The sequence below is a fragment of the Thalassophryne amazonica genome, chromosome 1 (genome assembly GCF_902500255.1).
Source record: "Thalassophryne amazonica chromosome 1, fThaAma1.1, whole genome shotgun sequence".
Taxonomy (NCBI): Eukaryota; Metazoa; Chordata; class Actinopteri; order Batrachoidiformes; family Batrachoididae; genus Thalassophryne; species Thalassophryne amazonica.
The window spans coordinates 52,659,998-52,681,656 of NC_047103.1; the positions used below are offsets into that span (position 1 = coordinate 52,659,998).

Consider the following 21,659-nt stretch of genomic DNA (forward strand, 5'->3'; position numbering starts at 1 on the left):
ACCAGTCTATTGCAGGGCCACATACAGACAAAAACATTTACACACCACGGACAATTTAAAGTTTCCAATCCACCTAACTTGCATTACTTTGGATGTGGAAGGAAGCCGGAGCGCCCGGTGGGAACCCACACAACACAGCGAGAACATGCAAACTCCACATAGAAAGACCACAAGTAAGAATCGATCCCATGACTTCTTGCTGTGACCTGCAATTTTGATGCAATGCACACTAACCAGTGACCAACAGCGGCAAATGGAAAATGGATTTCTTTGGTACTCGGTCTCTTCAGGATCCTTGGGTACCACTGGAATGACTGTGCATCAACAAGCAGTTATTTAGAAGACTAAGATGAGAAGTATCACTTGCACTGTAAAGGAGCCTCAGCTTATCTTTGGATTTGAGTTGAATTTGAGCGTGATTCACCGAGGACTGAACACAAATGTAGCTACAATCCAGCCAGCTTTGGGATTGTGATTCAAACCTGCTCAGTATGTCGATGCAGCCACATGCGTCCTCCCCACTGCAGCGGTGCTCAGCGTAGCTGCAACGGCAAGGACAGCAAACAACCTTTTTCTCTGTGGCGCCTTCTCACAAGAATATACGCCGGGTGCATACAGACCCATGCTCCCACATCCAGATCCACACTCCCACGTCCAGATCCACATGCACACACTCCCCCATTCTCATTACAGTCATATCTCTTTCGGCTATAGTCGGACTGAGTTTTGGATGCATGTGAGCCGATTTAATAAACAGGTCTGAACACTATCTGGCTAGAAAGAGAACCGGACTGCCAACCACAGTCTAAACTGGATTTTAGCTGCATGGGGATGGATTCATTGTCTCACTGAATGAAGCAAATGTTGAATTGATGGGTGTTTGTTTGTGTTTCTAAATGTTTTTTGCATTTGTTGGTGTTGTCTCTCTGGGAAGTGTAGCCCCTGTCGCCCACAGCACAATACCACCCTCTTACATATAATTCTTGCTGTTCAAGAATAAGAAGTTACCTGTTCTGGTTTACAAAAGCTGCCTGGTCAATAGTCATCATGCTGTTTGGCCAGGGTGCAGTCTGATTGGGCGGTGCCTGCGCTGTGTAATGATGGCCAACCACCAATATCGATATCAGGTTGAGCTACCACAGCAAAAAAAAAAAGAAAAAAAAAGAGAGACAAACGCAGACAAATAAATCACAGTACGATTTCAAAGCGCATATTAACAAATATTACTGTTGCTTTTTTGCATTTACGCAATATCTCTAAATCAGAAAGTCTTGTCTCAGAGTGATGCTGAAAAACTAATTCATGCATTTATTTCCTCTAGCTGGACTATTGTAATTCATTATTATCAGGTTGTCCTAAAAGTTCCCTAAAAAGCCTTCAGTTAATTCAAATGCTGCAGCTAGAGTACTGACGGGGACTAGAAGGAGAGAGCATATCTCACCATATTGGCCTCTCTTCATTGGCTTCCTGTTAATTCTAGAATAGAATTTAAAATTCTTCTTCTTACTTATAAGGTTTTGAATAATCAGTCCCATCTTATCTTAGGACCTCGTAGTACCATATCACCCCAATAGAGCGCTTCGCTCTCAGACTGCAGGCTTACTTGTAGTTCCTAGGGTTTGTAAGAGTAGAATGGGAGGCAGAGCCTTCAGCTTTCAGGCTCCCTCCTGTGGAACCAGCTCCCAATTCAGATCAGGGAGACAGACACCCTCTCTACTTTAAGATTAGGCTTAAAACTTTCCTTTTTGCTAAAGCTTATAGTTAGGGCTGGATCAGGTGACCCTAAACCATCCCTTAGTTATGCTGCTATAGACGTAGACTGCTGGGGGGTTCCCATGATGCACTGTTTCTTTCTCTTTTTGCTCTGTATGCACCACTCTGCATTTAATCATTAGTGATCGATCTCTGCTCCCCTCCACAGCATGTCTTTTTCCTGGTTCTCCCCTCAGCCCCACCAGTCCCAGCAAGACTGCCCCTCCCTGAGCCTGGTTCTGCTGGAGGTTTCTTCCCTGTTAAAAGGGAGTTTTCCTTCCTTCCCACTGTAGCCAAGTGCTTGCTCACAGGGGGTCGTTTTGACCGTTGGGGTTTTACATAATATTGTATGGCCTTGCCTTACATATAAAGCGCCTTGGGGCAACTGTTTGTTGTGATTTGGCGCTATATAAAAAAATTGATTGATTGAATTGAATAAGACCAATTCAGCAATTATGTGAGCAGATTAAGTCAAACTGATGAACATATGAATACCAATTTATTTTAGCTTGTGAAAACGGCTTAAATAAAAAAAACCTATACAATTTTTCAATTTAAAAAAAAGCCATACAAACTAGTCAATGTTCCCTTCAAAAAACAAACAGCCAGGACAAGCTTTGGTTTATGTAGTGCATATATACAAAGAGATACTGGAAATTATGGCAAACCATTTGTATTAACCTCTAAATATCTAAGTAGTGCTATTATACATAACTTGAAATTTTCTTTGTTATGGGGTAACTTCTCCATGCCCTGTGTTTTATACAGTGGTGGGCACAGATAACCAAAAAATTAACTTCGATAACAGATAATCAGATAACTGAAAAGTTATCTTCGATAAAGATAAAACAATAAACCACCCAAAAAATGTATCGGAAGTTACAGATAACCAATAACAGATAAATTCCATATTATCTCTGGCACATTTACAACTACTAGTAAAACAAATTTAATAGCTTCTATATATTAAAATAACAACAGACCCAAACAATAAGACCACACTTTTTTCTTTCAACAGTCTGCCCCTGCTGTAAGCTTTTGTTTACTACAGCGCTCCGAGCACAGAGGCACCCCGAGACCCAAACAATGAGACCACACTTTTTTCTTTCAACATTCGGCCCCTGCTGGAAGCTCTTGTTTATTACAGCCCTCCCAACACAGAGGCACCTTGAGAGCAGCCGTAAAGCCAGCTCTCTATCAATGACAAAGCTCCGGTCATGCGGAGGTCTTGAAAAATAAAGTCATATTGAGTTATGGTGTTGATTTATAAATAACATTAATACCGATAGAATAACTCCATTAATGTCAATTCTGTCATTTGTACAAAGTTAAATATAACATATATTTTTTGATGTTGAATAAGCACTAATTTTGATGTTTTTAACAAAGAGACAGATCGCAAAGGATTTTGGGTAAACGTGCCTCTGCTAAACACTGATTGGTTCAGTCATTCATTATGTAAACCAACACGTTAATGTGATGTCTGTCATGTGTTGGTGTTTAAATGTGCTTTTGTAAAATATTCCATTTTTTATTTGTAAAACAGGCATTTTTACGGAGCCCTGGAAGTGTCATCGCAAAATGTTTTGCATGTGGAGAGAATGTGTGCATGTTTGCGCACATTCTCTCTTTACAACATTCATTTGATGTTGTAAAACATGCTTACAGTGTGCGAGATGATTTTTCATGCAGGAATTTTTGGACCAAGTTTCAGGTTAATTGTGCATCCTGCATCGTGTAGTGTTCATGGAGTATCAAGCTGCGTCAACATCTGACGAGCACCTCCTGATCACCGATCGTATAGTCGAATGAGAATCAAACCTGTTTGATATATTATTGTGGTCGGCCGTCGTGAGGTTATCCTGCTGCTGAAAGCTACAAGCAGCATCCGACCGTTCGCACTGTGCCTGTGCAAACACTGCAGAGCTGTCTTGTAATAAGTTATTATTTTGCAGTTGTTTTGTTTTTTAAACTTCATTTGTAAAAAAAAAAGCCATTTGCAAAGCAAAAAAGTTGATTTGACAATCATCTGACATAACCGGGGTCAAAATAAATAGAACACTGCTATCTACTAGTTCCCAGACACTGCCATGAACACTACTGGCCAGTAGATGCTAGATAGCAGTAGAGGCTTTCAAAACAAATTCTAGATAATCCCTGTTTGCTCACATTTAAAATGTTGGAATTTAACAAACGCAATTAAAAAAATCAACGTCTATAAACGCAGAGAATATTAAGAGAGTTTTAGGCGCTACAGTTTAATGCTGTTGTCCGTGGAACCTGAACAGAGTGTCTGAAATGCATTTGTCCTGTCGTGACGTACTGAGATTACATCATCCTACCCAAAATGCACTGCAGGGCAGAGCATGTGCTCACAAAACCTTAAAAATTAGCACATTACTTTAAAACTAAAACATATATCTGATATTTTTACTTTATGAAACTTCAGACATGACAGTAATTTTAAATAACTTGTCCAAAATTAGTTTGGTTAAAATTTGAACCATAAGTTAAAAATGTATGCCTCTGGATGACTTAGGTCATTGCGAGCATATCGGTATGGTGTTAAAGGAAATTTTTTTTCTTTTTCCTTTTGGGGCTGTTTTTCCTTTGTTTGCAGAGGATTGAGATGCTTTTTATACAAGCAGTTCTCTTCTGTTTGCAAAGGTTATAACTATGTGTCTGTTACAAAAGTTTTAACAGGTGGGTTCTAACTATTTTTAAAAATGCTTGTCACTGTTCAGCTTTGTTTATTTTGTTTATCGGTTTAAAAGTTATCGGATAAAACTTAATCGGAAGATAATTGGTCCGATAATGGTTTTTAAAGTTATCTAAAAGATAATCCGATACTGAAAACATTATCTTCGATAATTATCTGTTATTGGATTATCGGAAGTGTGCCCATCACTGGTTTTTATAGATTATCTGATAACTGAAATGATTCAAAGTTTACAAAAAATAATCATGTTTATGGTGGTTTCTGAAATTAAATGTTTAACACTTTTTAAACTGTTTAATACAATTCAATTTAATTTCCTTTATACAGCACCAAATCACAACAAAGTTGCCTCAAAATACTTCACACAAGTAAGGCCTAACCTTACAACTCCTAGAGCAAGCACACGGTGACAGTAGTAAGGAAAAACTCCCTCCGATGATTTGTGGAGAAGAAAGAAACCTCAGCATACCAGACTCAAGGGGTGACCCTCTGCTTGGGCCATGCTACCAACATACTTGACAATACAAATATATAGGAAAGTTTGGGAGTCTATGCTGATATACAGGACTGAGGGAGGAAGATACCCACTTCTGGATTGGAGCCGCACCGCAAACAAACAAACAAACAAACAAATAAACAGACAGACCAGAATCAGGCAGCAGAAAGACATACAAATAAGGTATAATTGTAAGCATAAGCAACAAGAAAAAACAGAAGAAATACTAAGGTGATCACCGGACCACTAGCCCTGAGCTTCACTAAAAGCCCTAGACTTAGATAAAGTTGAGGCAGCGGCCGCTCTGTTCACTAAAAATAAATGATTTAAAAGGGTAGGAAGCATATTAACAACTATGCCAGTATGCTAGCCATATGAAAGGGAAAATAAGGGCAAGTCTCTTCTGAATCTGACTGTTTTATTGACGCAGGGAGATCATTCCCCAGAACAGGTGCATGATAAGAGCAAGCTCGTGACCCGCAGACTTCTTATTCACCCTAGGGACACAAAGTAGTCCTGCACCCTGAGAATGCAGAACCCGGGCTGGTACGTAGGGTTTAATTAGGTCAGCTAAGTAGAGAGGTGCCAGTCCGTGATACTTTTATATGTTAATACCAGAATCTTAAAATCTGATCTCACAGAGACAGGAAGCCAGTGAAGGATGCCAAAATGGGTGTAATGAGTGTCAAACTTTCTGCTTCCTGTCAAAAATCTGGCAGCAGCTTTGGAACCAATTGGAGACCACTAATGCTGGACTGCGGTAAACCATAATATAGAACATTGCAGTAGTCCAATGTGTAGAAGAAACAAATGCATGAATCAGGTCTCGCCATCAGCCATAGACAGGATGGGACAATCTTTGCTATATCTCGGAGGTGAAAGGAAAGCAGTCCTTGTAATATCTCTAATGAAAAATGTAGGATCAAAATTACCCCAAGGTTCCTCACTTTCTCAGTGTGATTAGTCACATGAGCCTAGGCTAAGCGTTAGCTGGTCAATTGATGCCAATGTCTCAATGGACCAAGAACCATCATTTCAGTCTTGTCAGAGTTAAAAGTAGGAAATTGCTAGACATCCAGATTTCACTGATGCAAGGCAATCCTCTAAGGATTTTATGTGGATGAGATTACCAGCAGTTATCAGCATGTATAACTGAGTATCACAGCACAGCAATGAAAGGTAATCCCAAAATGCCGCAATATGTGCCCAAGGGGGTGGGTATTTAAGGGAGAAAGGCAGGCAGCCTAACACGGACCCCTGCGGAACCCCAAATTTCATGTCACTAAGGTTAGAGGTAGAGTTGTTGTACAAACACAGTGGATTGGTCATGTATGATGTCAACCATGCAAGGGCTAATTCCCAGTAATCCCAAATGATTCTCCAGTTTATCAAGTAGAATATACAGATGTACCATTTCTCTGTTTGCAGTATTCAAAACAATTTCATCTTTTGAGTTCTCACCATTAGCCATGACTGGGGACTGCAGCATCTGTCTGGGACCTGGCTGGCTGTTGGGTCTCCACGGGAAGATTGTTAGGAACCATCCTGCCCTGCATGGCACCCTGTTGTCCAGGACCAGGTGCCCCCGGTAGAGGGGCAGAGGCTGACCGACCCATCCCTCCTGCTGTTGCATGCTGAGCCGTGGGCCACCCGGACCCATAATCCCTAGAGGAAAGGGACAGACAGTAAAGACGGGTGGTTGTGGGGTTAAAACAGTTAAGGTAAAAGAACAGAAAGAACAGAATTCACTAATTATCTCCATGATGAAATGGTGCAATACAAGTAAAGCCATTAGCACAGTTCTGGTGGATTTCTGAAAGCTGCCAACATGTGGGAGCGCCAGTGTGAGATGTGTTGTGACACTGTGGGGCACTGACTATTTCCTGTCACAGGAAGTGAGTCACTGTGCCATGACATATGATGCGTTACAGGCTGCAAAAGAGACGGAGAAAGTCTTTCCAAACAAATTGGAAGCAGCTACAAATGATCGTAAACGTTCAATTCAAACACCTGGCTGCCAAACAGAAACATCAAAATTAAAGTAAAAACAATGTCATAATACAAAAGTAAAAGTAATAATTCTGCATAAAATTTCAGAAAACTTTTACAAAGAACTAATTCATTTTCTTTAATTATTATGATCACAGACCTTCAATAGAGCTATGTGCAAAGACAAGTTCAGCAATCTAAAATTAAATGAAATAATGTTAAATTGTTTATATGGATGCAAACCTTTATATAAATGACATACACATGTAATTTCAAATTAAATGTATATAATTCAAGAAAGTGGGGAAATAACAATAATAAAAAAATGTAGTGATTATTATGTAAAAGAGAAAAAGTAGTTTTCATACTTGCAAACATAAAAATAAAAGTAATTTACAGTTTAAGTTTTTTTTTATCCACTTAAAACAGAATATTACTTGAACAAAATAGTTCTTTCAGTTTAACATTTATTTTTTACTGTTACTATTACTGTACTAAGCTGGCCTAACTTACTGTTTTACTGTTTACTATTTACTGTTTTCTTCAATGAATTTAAAGGGGATGGGGAGCGGGGGGAAAACAAAAAACATCTCTAATATTTATACAAGTCATCTGGAAAGTATTCACAAGCACTTCACTTTATCCACATTTGTTATGTTACAGCCTTATACCAAATATTTCCCTCAAAATTCTACACACACAATATTCCATAATGACGATACAACAGAAGTTTTTTTTTTTGCTTTTTGCAAATTTATTTAAAATAAAAGAATTGTCTGTAGGCCTCCAAGACAGGATTGTCTCAAGGCACAAATCTGGGGACAAGTACAAAAGCATTTCTGCTGCTTTGAAGGTTCCAATGAGCACAGCGGCTTCCATCATCCATAAATGGAAGAAGATAGGATCCACCAGGACTCATCCTAGAGGTGGCCACCTGTCTACACTGAGCAATCGGGGAAGAAGGGCCTTAGTCAGAGAAGTGACCAAGAACCCGATGGTCACTCTGTCAGAGCTCCAGCATTCTCTGTGGAGAGAGAAGAACCTTCCAGTAGGACAACCATCTCTGCAGCGATCCACCAATCAGGCCGTATGGTAGACTGGCCAGACAGAAGCCACTCCTTAGTAAACGCCACATGGCATCCCACCTGGAGTTTGCCAAAAGGCAACGAAGGGACTCTCAGACCATGAGAAACAAAATTCTCTGGTCTGATGAGACAAAGACTGAACTCTGGCATGAATGCCAGGCATCATGTTGGAGGAAACCAGGCCACCATCCTACAGTGAAGTATAGTGGGGCAGCGTTATGCTGGGGGGATGTTTATCAGTGGCAGGAACTTGGAGACTAGTCAGGATTGAGGGAAAGATGAATGCAGCAATGTACAGAGACATCCTGGATGAAAACCTGCTGCACAGTGCTCTTGACCTCAGACTGGGGTGACGGTTCATCTTTCAGCAGGACAATGACCCTAAACACAGTCAAGATATCAAAGGAGTGGCTTCAGGACAACTCCGTCAATGTCCTTAACTGGCCCAGCCAGAGCCCAGACCTGAATCTGATTGAACATCTCTGGAGAGATCTGAAAATGGCTGTGCATTAACACACCCCATCCAACCTGATGGAGTTTGAGACGTGCTGCAAAGGCGAACAGGCAAAAGTGCCCAAAAATAGGTGCGCCAAGCTTGTGGCACCATATTGAAGAAGACTTGAGGCTGTAATTGCTGCCAAAGGTGCATCAACAAGTATTGAGCAAAGAATGTGAATACTTATGTACATGTGATTTCTTAGTCTTTATTTTTAATAAATTTGCAACCACCCCCTCCAACAAATAAAAACTTTTCATGTTGTCATTATGGGGTGTTGTGAGTACAAATTTGAGGGGAAGGGGATGAATATACTCAATTTTAATGTTTATCCTTTCTCTTAAACCTATTCACAATGGGAAAGTTGTGCTATGCTATTTCTGCCTAGCTAACAACAGCTGGCTTCTTCTGGGCTGTACTTTCAGGAACTGTATGTGCTGCTGCCCCCAAGTCCCCAGTGGTGAACAATGCAGCACAGTAGTAAAAAGAAATGGAAGAGGGGAGGAAAAAAACCCCAACCTGATAAAGTTCCCTGTTTTTTCGTGAAATATGCATTTGAAAGCAAACAATGACACTTTTGGTTTGTAATCTATCAAAGAATTGCATTGGATTGCACCTAATCATTCCATATTTAAACAAAAAAAAAAAGTATTTTTCCTGAATTGTAGCACAGCCCATGAGTATTGACTCTTTCTCAGAGTTGGTTTCTTACAGTGTATGATACAATACCTGTTACAGCTCAGACAGGAATATTGTTATTGCAGAACTGTGCTTTTTACAAACCTGGGTTGAAGCATAAATATTACACTGTAGGAAATTCTTTTTACTGACATATGACTGTGTATGGGACACTGTACATAACATAAGTTTGTGTTGGCTGTATGCCCCCCCAATCATTGTCTGATTCGACATTTGGACAATGTGTCAAGTCTCTGTGAGAGATGAAAGGATGCAGCGCACACAGCATATACACTCAACAAAATATAAACGCAACACTTTTGGTTTTGCTCCCATTTTGTATGATATGAACTCAAAGATCTAAAACTTTTTCCACATACACAATATCACCATTTCCCTCAAATATTGTTCACAAACCAGTCAATATCTGTAATAGTGAGCACTTCTTTGCTGAGATAATCCATCCCACCTCACAGGTGTGCCATACCAAGATGGCGATTAGACACCATGATTAGTGCACAGGTGTGCCTTAGACTGTCCACAATAAAAGGCCACTCTGAAAGCTGCAGTTTGTTTTATTGGGGGGGGGGGGGGGGGGGGGATACCAGTCAGTATCTGGTGGGACCCCCATTTGCCTCATGCAGTGCAACACATCTCCTTCGCATAGAGCTGATCAGGTTGTCAGTTGTGGCCTGTGGAATGTTGGTCCACTCCTCTTCAATGGCTGTGCGAAGTTGCTGGATATTGGCAGGAACTGGTACATGCTGTCGTATACGCCGGTCCAGAGCATCCCAAACATGCTCAATGGGTGACATGTCTGGTGAGTATGCTGGCCATGCAAGAACTGGGACATTTTCAGCTTCCAAGAATTGTGTACAGATCCTTGCAACATGGGGCCGTGCATTATCCTGCTGCAACATGAGGTGATGTTCTTGGATGTATGGCACAACAATGGGCCTCAGGATCTCGTCACAGTATCTCTGTGCATTCAAAATGCCATCAATAAAATGCACCTATGTTCTTCGTCCATAACAGACGCCTGCCCATACCATAACCCCACCGCCACCATGGGCCACTCGATCCACAACATTGACATCAGAAAACCGCTCGCTCACCCACACAACGCCACACACGCTGTCTGCCATCTGCCCTGGACAGTGTGAACCGGGATTCATCCGTGAAGAGAACACCTCTCCAACGTGCCAAACGCCAGCGAATGTGAGCATTTGCCCACTCAAGTCGGTTACGACGACGAACTGGAGTCAGGTTGAGACCCTGATGAGGACGACGAGCATGCAGATGAGCTTCCCTGAGACGGTTTCTGACAGTTTGTGCAGAAATTCTTTGATTATGCAAACCGATTGTTTCAGCAGCTGTCCGAGTGGCTGGTCTCAGATGATCTTGGAGATGAACATGCTGGATGTGGACGTCCTGGGCTGGTGTGGTTACACGTGGTCTGCAGTTGTAAGGCTGGTTGGATGTACTGCCAAATTCTCTGAAACACATTTGGAGACGGCTTATGGTAGAGAAATGAACATTCAATACACGAGCACCAGCTCTGGTTGACATTCCTGCTGTCAGCATGCCAATTGCACGCTCCCTCAAATCTTGCGACATCTGTGGCATTGTGCTGTGTGATAAAACTGCACCTTTCAGAGTGGCCTTTTATTGTGGGCAGTCTAAGGCACACCTGTGCACTAATCATGGTGTCTAATCAGCATCTTGACATGGCACACCTGTGAGGTGGGATGGATTATCTCAGCAAAGGAGAAGTGCTCACTATCACAGATTTAGACTGGTTTGTGAACAATATTTGAGGGAAATGGTGATATTGTGTATGTGGAAAAAGTTTTAGATCTTTGAGTTCATCTCATACAAAATGGGAGCAAAACCAAAAGTGTTGCGTTTATATTTTTGTTGAGTGTAAGTGGTAACACAAAGGAAATAGAGTCAAACACCTGTGCCAACTATAATGGCTTGGTTAGCCATCATCCCATGACTTCCCACAATGCCTTGCTGCTGCTGCTGCATAAGAGCATAGGGGCTTGTCGCTCTTATGGGATACTGTAATGAAGGCTGCTGTGTGGACACATTCATGTCTAACGACACGCTCCGCATTGGTATGACTCTGCCTGGCTGGTTGGGTCGCACTCCCCCAAAGTCTGCAGAAACAAACACATGGGTTTTAGCTAAATGTGCAACAATATCTTCAATAAAACAAACATGTCTCATAGCCCTTTGGGCGTATATGGAACTGGTAACATAATTCTGTATGACATAACATAGATGTAAAGCATGAGCAGACAGTTTAAAATATCAAAAGGGCAGTGCAGTCTCATTTGAACCCCTGCATGATATTGCGGGATTTAACTACTTATGGGGACAGCCTCCCATTCTGCAATACAAACAGCATAACTTCAAATGGATAAATAGTATACGGTTTTGTTTTCGGCTGCAATCATGGCAGCAGCCGCAAAAATTGCAGGTGTTTTTTCCGTTCCCAGTGGAGAAGAGAAGACTAGGCAAATGGGACAGGATGTGTCTGTAAGTGTTAGCCTACACACTTTGACAGAGTAGCTGCGTTCTCTCGCCTGCATGTATTTGCATGTAATTTGCCCAAAAATTCAGAGAATGTGTCATGTTTCTGATGGGGACATACAAGGGCTGCCACTGGATGTAGGATTATTGTGTCATATTTTAACCCTTTAGCACTCACCCTCAAACAAGACTGCGCTTTCCAATTGACAGGCTCGTGTTGTCAAGAGTTGCATATTTTTCTCACTGCTAAGAAAGCGTATGAGGGAGAAACGCCAATGACCTGCTTTTTTAAAATAAATGGTCAAGGAAAGTGTGGTACTCACTGGAAGGATTCACGCCGGTCCCAATGCCTCTGTGCTGTTGTGCTGCCAAAGCAGGACTGTTTTCAGACATCTGTAGGATGTCATTGATGATATTCTGTTTGTCCATAGGACTGGGCAATGAAACTGGCCGGGGTTCACAGAAGAGCTGCGGCTGAGCATTCTGCAGGTCATTCAAAATGTCATCCAGTTCTGATGACTGCAGGAAATCAGACAAAAAACACAAGTGTGCAAATAAGCAACAGATGAAATACTTAGGCTTTAATTTAGTAACCAACTGTACATATACACAAGCATACAAACATGCCAAATTGCAATTTTACTTTGAGTAATCTTGTAACTGGTTTTAAAACAAGCCATCCATTATCTGCAATATGACAGCCACAATGAAGAGTAACTCAAAAGGATAAAACATTTTCATCAAATCTGTGCTCATCATGCCCTGCAGATGTACAGTGCTCTAATTTTTCATGCCTCCAATTTTAAGATTTTAATAAAGGGAAAACTGATCCAAAGTTTTGTTCGTGGTAAATTCATAAAATATGCTCCTGATTTTCAGTGTGAAGCATCAAGAATTTGATGCTACCAAAGGTGACCATCTGTAGGACTTCAACTGAATCTGTAAGTAGGTCGTTAAATAGTCTGTCATTGTCATGAAAAAACAATGAAAAGCAATTCAGCAATTCTCCTTGGCGGGTGACAGCAACAAAAATATTTAGATAAAAAGACAAATCAACATATAAAATAAGTGATAATACACAAGTATTTTGGAAAGAAGCCATTTCTGAGTCTGTTTGTGTGAATTTTCCATTGTCAATATCTCCTTCCTAAAGTAAGGGAGGAGGCAGGCATGCAGTGTTGTCCTCATCACTCTTTTGCTCCTTAAGGAATGCACAAGCAAGTCTGTGGTCAAAGTTCAAAAACTGTGCGCATCTGAGTCGTTAACATTTTCTCATGAGAACATCATCGATTTCATCTGGTGCACCACCAGTATTGTCATACCACATATGTTGGTGCTGCTCTGGATGCCAAAATCATGATACGAAAACTTAAACGTTTTCACCATGTTAATCAGATACATGGAGCCCAATACAGTTCTCGTATCCCACCCTGATTGTATCTCTGGTCCCAATGAACACACGCATGACTGAAGCATGTTTCATTTGAGGTAGTCTTCAATCACAGAATAAAGCTGCAAGCAACAAGTCTCGCTAAGTCTAGTCTTGCGCGGGGGAACTCACAGATGTCTTTTCGGACATCTTTAACACCTCGTTGCGCCAGTCGGTTGTTCCCACGTGCCTCAAAGCCACCATCATCATCCCGGTGCCGAAGAAGTCCACACCATCCAGCTTCAACGACTACCGTCCCGTCGCACTCACCCCCATCATCATGAAGTGCTTCGAACGGTTAGTCATGAAACACATCAAGTCTGCACTCCCCCCCTCCCTAGACCCCTTCCAGTTTGCATACCGGTCCAACCGCTCAACAGAGGATGCCATCAGTGCTGTCCTCCATCCAGTCCTCACACACTTGGACAATAAAGACTCATATGTTAGGATGCTGTTCATTGATTTCAGTTCAGCATTCAACACCATCATCCCTCAGCAGCTGGTCATCAAACTCGACCAACTGGGTCTGAACACCTCACTGTGCAACTGGCTGCTGGACTTCCTGACCGGGAGACCTCAGGCAGTGCGGGTCGGCAGCAACACATCCCACACCATCACTCTGAACACGGGGGCCCCCCAGGGATGTGTGCTGAGCCCCCTCCTCTTCACACTGCTGACCCACGACTGCACACCACTTCACAGCTCAAACCTCATCGTCAAGTTTGCGGATGACACAACCGTGGTGGGTCTCATCAGGAACAACGACGAGACCCACTACAGGAGCGAGATCAGCCGGCTGACCATGTGGTGCGAGAACAACAATCTCCTTTTGAATGTGGAGAAGACGAAGGAAATTGTTGTGGACTTCAGGAGAGTGCACACCCAACACTCCCCTCTGACCATCGATGGTGCTGCTGTGGAGAGGGTGAGCAGCACCAAGTTCCTGGGTGTGCATGTGTCGGAGGATCTCTCCTGGACCACTAACACCGCATCACTGGCCAAGAGGGCTCATCAACGCCTCTACTTTCTCCGCAAACTTCGAAGAGTCGGAGCAACACCACACATCATGTGCATGTTCTACAGGGGTACGATCGAGAGTGTCCTGTCATGCTGCATCACGGTGTGGTACGGCGCCTGCACAGCGACTTGCCGTAGGTCCCTTCAACGCATCGTGAGAGCAGCGGAGAAGATCACGGGCACCTCTCTCCCACCCCCTCCAAGAACTGTACAGCACCCGCCTCACCCGAAAAGCCACTAGGATCGTAAGTGACCCCACTCATCCATTACGTAGTCTCTTCAGCCTGCTGCCGTCGGGGAGGAGACTGCGCAGTCTCCAGGCCAAGACCAGCCGGCTGAGAGACAGCTTTTTCCACCAGGCTGTCAGGACACTCAACTCCCTCCCTGCTTTGCCCCCTTTCCCCCTGCTGCCCTCCACTCACACATAAACACAAACTGGACTGTTTCACTTTCCACTCCCGCCAATTCCCTAACCTCCCTAACCTAAGCTGTTGTGAAGATATTGCACTTTATACATACAATACTCTCTGCACAATGATCAACAACTGTATATATTCTTGCTCTGGTCATGGAATTTGCACATATCCATTACTGCTGAATGTTGTCCTGCCACTTTGCACTACAAGTATTGTTTGTTTACAATTTACCTTTTGTATAATTTTGTTACAATTACACTATTACAACTTTTTTTTTTTTTTTACAGTTGTTAGATCTCTACACTTGATATTTATACTTTGTTATTATATTTCTTAAATACCTTCTTTTGTGAGGTCAGGGAGTCCAGAGATCAGGTATTTCAGTTCTCAATATATCTGTGATGTATTGTAGAAATGACAATAAAGCTGACTTGACTTGACTAAGCTAAGTATGCATCAATATACTCAATAAAACCAACAGGTGACAGATATTTGGTCAAATTTAAAAGTGATAACATAATTGTGTGTGATACAACATGGATGTAATGTTAAAAAAAATTCTGTAAAACGCTGATATCATAAACCTTGTAGAACTGGATTGGGTATTACAGTATGCTGAATGATGTGCAACTCCAAAATGAACCAAAACAAACTGTTAACTGTAAATATGTTGCACTTCCCGCAAGCAGCCACCAGAGGGCAGCACACCTGATGTTAAACAACATACAGTACAGCCAACAAATGACAAGGCGACAGTGCTTCTAAGTACACTTCAATGTTCGACACAATGACACGTATATGCACACTACACTAGTGAATTAAACTGACAAATGTGTCCATTTTTAAATCCACATTAACAACTCTGTCATGCCAGAATGTCGTGCACATTCAGTAGCAGCTTTCGCTTCCCCAATTTCAAAACTCTTCATCAAAACAAAATGTTCTTCATACACACAACAGTGCAGAGAGTCAGACATGACCATCTAAAGCTCCACAGCATGTAAGATATGTGTGAGAGAGAGCGAGAGACTGAGAGAGAGAGGAGAGAGAGAGAGAGAGAGAGGAGAGAGAGAGAGAGAGAGAGAGAGAGAGAGAGAGATGAGAGAGAGAGAGAGAGAGAGAGAGAGAGCGAGGGGTGGGGGGTGTGAGAGAAAAACCCTAATGAGGCCAGGGATGATGTAATGCTCTTCTACACTAGTTTCCTCTCTTCCTCCTCCTTTCCATTTCTATCTCCACCCACTTTCTATTCTCTCTACTTCACTAGTTGTTTTATGCTTAATGGATCCTGTTTCTATCAATCTCCATTACTTTCTTCTTTCAATGTATGTCAGGGCGTGCAGGATAATCCACGACCCTCAATCCTAAACATTTTAGGTCAAGACGGGAAACTGAAAAGAGCTGCAAGGCTGAATGCCAATTGTAACCAAGTTTTTTTTCTAAATCCATGCCCCATTTGCTAAGCGCAAGAACTGTGACGCAAGAACTATATGTACACTGAACAAGCAGTTATGTTCTTCAATCCGGTTTGTTTGCAGGTACACATGCATTCTTTTGACAAATCAGCAAATATAAGTCGTAATCCTACATTCATTTGTACTTAAATATCAACTGGCAGGACAACAGCGGACCACTGTGCGTTCCTGACATGGCATTTATTCAGAAAGGGAACTGAAAACAGGGTGGATAAATCAGGACTTCCGCATTAAAAGTTTACCCCCTTGGAAAAAAGGTAATAACGCCGACATACGTACACACACGTACACTTGACAGATCCTTATCCTGGTCCAACAGCAGCAAAATTCAAGCAGTTAACAGAAAACATTTTAAAATTTCAAGAAAGATTTACTTCACTTAGGTTTAATAACAAAACTAGCCAAACTATTGTGATGAACAGAGAATTTTATTTCAATACACTATACAATTATAGACTTTTGATGAGGTGTACCCGTGATTATGCGGACCTGGTCAGGATGGGGTTCACCGAGGCCTCGGTGAACCCCGCATAATCATAGTGCAGCAGATAACTGAAACAATCTTTCAAATGGTGATACAAACACCAAATTTGGCACACATATTCTTTAAACATTACTCTTTTGAGAAAGCAGACTATCCACTTGATTGTTCAATAGGCGGCCAAGTAGGGTTCAATGAAGAATTACACAGGGGTCAAGATTTACAAATGCTCCAATCATATTGAAAAGTATACCACATTATTCATCTGATTCTACAGATACCAAAAAGGTATAGTTTGGACTATCTTTGACTGAATGTTATGAAGTTATGGGGTAAAAACAGCATAAATGGTACCAACGGTCAATCTCAGTTTGTACAGGGGGCCAAAGTTAAAGTTACTCCAATTTTGGTACAAAGTGATGCAAATTATTGGTTGAGTGAATAGGGTTTTAAAAAGGAATAGTTTGCACCATGTGTCATACTTAGTTATCATGTTACAGGGTAACATATGTCATATGCCATAGAATCCAATGGACGTTGAAATTGTTTGACCTTTACTTTGGATAGTAAACATTCAACACGGTCAAATCTATTTAATTTATTAATCCTATTAGCTCAACCAATAATTTGCATCACTATTTACCAAAATTGGAGCAACTTTAACTTTGGCCTCCCGTACAAACTGAAATTGAGCTTTGACACAGTTTTTGCTGTTTTTGCCCCATAACTTCATAACATTCAGTCAAAGATAGTCAAAATTATACCTTTTTGGAATCTTTATGGTTGGATGAATAATATGGTATAGTTTTCAATATGACTGGAGCATCTTTTAATTTTGATCCCTGTGTAATTCTTCATTGACCCTTACCTGGCTGCCTATTGAAAAATCGAGTGGATAGTCTGCTTTTTCAAAAGAGTAATGTCTCAGGACTATTTGTGTTGAATTTGGTGCTTGTATCACCATTTGAAAGATTCCTCTGTAAATATTCTCTAATCTGCTGCACTATCACAGGTATACTGAAATCAAAAGTCTATAACGGCTTTATTATATGGTAAACAAGAAAACTGGGAGTTTGTCAAACATACTAAAACTGAAAAATCAATCAAGTTTCAACTCTTTATTATTACTGTCATACTGCACCAACTGACATCCCATCGATCGACTGGCGATGCCTGTTAAGTCTGTGACGAAGAGTCATCAGGCTTGTTTTCTTATAAAGTTCGCCATTCGCCTGTTTAGCTTCTGCGTAAAATCGACCGAGTACTCCGTAAAGCATCCGTCTGTCATAAGTTTCAAAGTTGGGCGCATGTCCCTTTTCAGTGACGTACTTGTGAAACAAGTTGGCTTCTGTGTATTTCTACGGGTGTTCTTCGCATCTTTGTCGTGTAAAATTTAAGTCAGCGTTGCTAACAGACGCAAACCTGTCTTCTGCCATCTTGACAACAAACTGACAGCCAAAGTAGGTGTTGTATCGCGTTAGCTGATTGGTTGTTGTTGATAGAAGGTGTCACTCGATTACCTAGCACTACGCTGCACGCGAGGTGTACTCGTTTCACATGCGCGGTCTACTCGGCTCCACCAGCGGTCAACTCGGCATGTGGTACAGCTCAAAGTGGCGAATGGGCCAATCAGAAGTTGGCAAATCCCATACCATATAATAATGTTTGAAATTGTTATTTCAGGTACACCAGACATCATGCCCTTTGAGTCAAAAGTGATTTTTGCTCAGAGACAAAATGAACTGTTCCTCACAGGGGGTGGGATTGGGACATATGTTACACAAGGGAATAAGTGCCTGTTGCCATGGCAAAAAAGATACCCATCAATCAAATCTTCTGTTGTTGTACTGTTGATTTACAGAGACGGAGATTGAAATTTAAAGCCCTCCTACAAGTGAAGATCCTATGCTTTAGCCAGGCGCAATCCTGAGCTTTAGTCAAATCTTTCTCAGGATCCCATGGTCATGAAACGTTGTGCTTGGATTAATTTAATTTCTGGGATGGGAAGTTTTTGGTGAATTTTCACATACGCATTATTATTAATCTATGGGGAAAAGGGAGTTATAAAGTCTTGCAAATGCTACTTACAGAATGTTGGGCCAGCCCTGAACTTCTGTGACTTCAAGGGGTTAATACTTGGCTGAATTATTAGTATTATCATTTTTTTAAAGAGTCAATGACTGTGTTAATTCTGGAAACAGACATTCCCTGAAGATGTATTTGATCCCTGGTGATGTGCTAGCGGATGTCTACTATAGCTGCCTCCAGTTCTCACCTGCTCTGGAAAAGACATCATTGGATTTGTATCAGGAAAATGAGTCTGGCATTACAGAGCATTCCCCTTTTAAACCTGGGGAAGGAGGGGTTCACTGTCAATGTCTGATATTTACAAGAGAATCATTTGATAATATAGCTCTCACTCACTCACTCATCTTTAAGCGCTTACGCCAATTAGGGGTGATGGGACACCAGTCTATTGCAGGGCCACATACAGACAAAAACATTTACACCCACGGACAATTTAAAGTTTCCAATCCACCTAACTTGCATTACTTTGGATGTGGAAGGAAGCCGGAGCGCCCGGTGGGAACCCACACAAACACAGCGAGAACATGCAAACTCCACATAGAAAGACCACAAGTAAGAATCGATCCCATGACCTTCTTGCTGTGAGGCAACAGTGCAAACCACTAAGCGCCATGCTGCCCGTAATACAATTCTAAGGTTTGATAAAACAGTACAAAACAAGTGTCCTCAAACTGGTTCCAGAAGGGGACGAGAGGGTGCAGGTTTGCAATATAACCATCAACTCCACCAGGTGATTTCAAAGAGAAAGAAGAAGAGCAATTATCATTATACATATATACATACATCCATACAATGAAATTTGTCCTCTGCATTTAACTCATCCTAATTACAGTTAGACACAATCCAACCACTAGGAGTAGTGGGCAGCCACAGTCTTGCACTCAGGGACCAAATACAGATAGAGAGATGCTGCCTTGGTCAGGGGCAGAGAAAGGAGCAGACCCTTCTTTGATTGAGGGAGGAAACCCACACAGACATGGGGAGAACATGCAAACTCCACACAGAAAGGGCAGGAAGCAATCCCACGACGTTCTTCCTGTGAGGCGTCAGTGCTAACCACTAAGCCACTGTGCCAATGTCCATCAAATGTTTTTGCCTCTCTTTTTTGTGCCTTCTTATTTTTGAGATTTGTCAGTGGATTTACATCTTGTAGTAAGCCCACTATAATTATTCTAGTTAAGTTATCTCTTGATCATTGACCTTTATGATTTGTCCACCTGCTGTATGGTCTTGTTGATCTGAAGTTGGGAATTACTTTTCATCTGCCACTTACAGTGATGTGAAAAGGTTTGGGCACCCCTGAGCTTTTACATGTTAGAATTTTTTATGACATCATGATTCAAGTTTTTATATTAAAATTTCAAAAATAATGCCCATTAAATCCACAGTGAAAAGTAATATCTACATTGTGATTTAAAATAAATAATCTAAAAGCCAAAATGATGGTTTGAATAATTAGTAGTATAACATGCAAGCCATCACTTTTACATCCAGTTTCCTTCAAACAAGTCAGGGGATGGATACATGAACATTTCCAATACAATGATTATGTCTTGGACTTAATTTACATCATTATTAAGAAATATAAACCGTATGGCACTGTATGGCAAATCTGTCCAGTGGCGACAGTTGCCACAAACTGAGTGACAGTGCAAGAAGGGGACTAGTGAGGAAAGCCACCAAGATGACAAGACAAACCTAAAGATGTTATTGGCTTCTGTGTCTGCAATTGGGAGAAATTGTGCAAAATACAAGTTTTGCATTTGTGGGCTTCTGGGGCTTTTGGTGATCCTGAGCTTACCAACTCCTTTCCTTTGAACAATGTACCAAATATTTGATTTGGATTCATATCAGATGATCTCTCTAATGGGTACTGCTTTTCAGATGATGGATTTCTTAATGAAAATCACACTAACAAATGCAGTAAATGAAAGCAACTACAGACCATCTCCCTACTTGTAGAATATATGAGGGAATATTCCACAACTGGCCAAGAAACAGCTGAGCAAGCCAACTGTCCCAGAAATTTCATCAGAAAAATGAGCAAAAGCAAAAAAGGGCTGCAATTACTATGGTACAAGTTTACACAATATGGATGTAAATGCGCTCAAGTTCCACAGGGCATTCTGCACTTTAGGCTCGTACTGATTATATACTTTAAATTTAACTCCAATAAGACTTTACAAATAGCTAAAAGAACATAAACCCCATCAATGTCCCCTAAATGATGGAGAACAGTGTAATGTGCAAAACCTGTTTTGTTCTTCATATAGCACCATACTGCTTTTTTCCCCACCTGTCAAATATAGCAAAGATTCATCCCATCCTGTCTATGGCTGATGCAGAGACCCTGATTCATGCATTTGTCTCTTTTAGACTGGACTATTGCAATGTTCAATCTTCTGGTTTACCACGGTTCAGCATTAGGGGTCTCCAATTGGTTCAAAATACTGCTGCCAGACTCTTGACAGGAAGCAGAAGGTTTAATCATATTACACCCATTTTGGCGTCTCTTCACTGGCTTCTGTCCCAGTGAGATCAGATTTTAAGGTTCTGCTATTAACCTATAAAATTATTCACAGACTAGCACCTCCCTACTCACCTGACCTCATCAAACCCTACGTACCGGCCCAGACTCTGTGTTCTCAGGATGCAGGACTACTTTGTGTCTGCAGGGTGAATAAAAAGTCTGCAGAGCTTTCTCTTATCATCCCCCTGTTTTGTGGAATGATCTCTCTATGGAAATAAAACAGTCAGATTCTGTAGAAACATTCAAGTCTAGACTTAAGATGCATTTATTCTCCCTTTCGTATAGCTGGCCTACTGGCATAGCATGGAATTATGCTTCCTGTCTTTCTAATTCAGTTTATTAGTAATGGAACATGTCTCTGCCTCAACTTTATCTAAATTTGGGGTCTGTTAGTGAAACTTAAGGCTAGCGGTCGGCGATCACCTTAGTATTTTCTCTGCTTTCCTGTTGATTTAATGTTAATGAATTATGTG

General features: G+C 41.4%; 1 protein-coding gene across 1 annotated transcript in view; it reads right to left on the reverse strand.

Moving 5' to 3' along the window:
• The window catches only part of ncoa2 (nuclear receptor coactivator 2), a 296,306-nt gene that overhangs the window by 57,732 nt on the left and 216,915 nt on the right, over window positions 1-21,659 (reverse strand). Inside the window, exons 12-13 of the mRNA XM_034169909.1 lie at window positions 12,077-12,272; window positions 11,174-11,377 (exon numbers count right to left, since the gene is read on the reverse strand). Of these exons, the coding sequence (XP_034025800.1) occupies window positions 11,174-11,377; window positions 12,077-12,272 (400 nt within the window). The remainder of the gene's footprint in view (window positions 1-11,173; window positions 11,378-12,076; window positions 12,273-21,659) is intronic.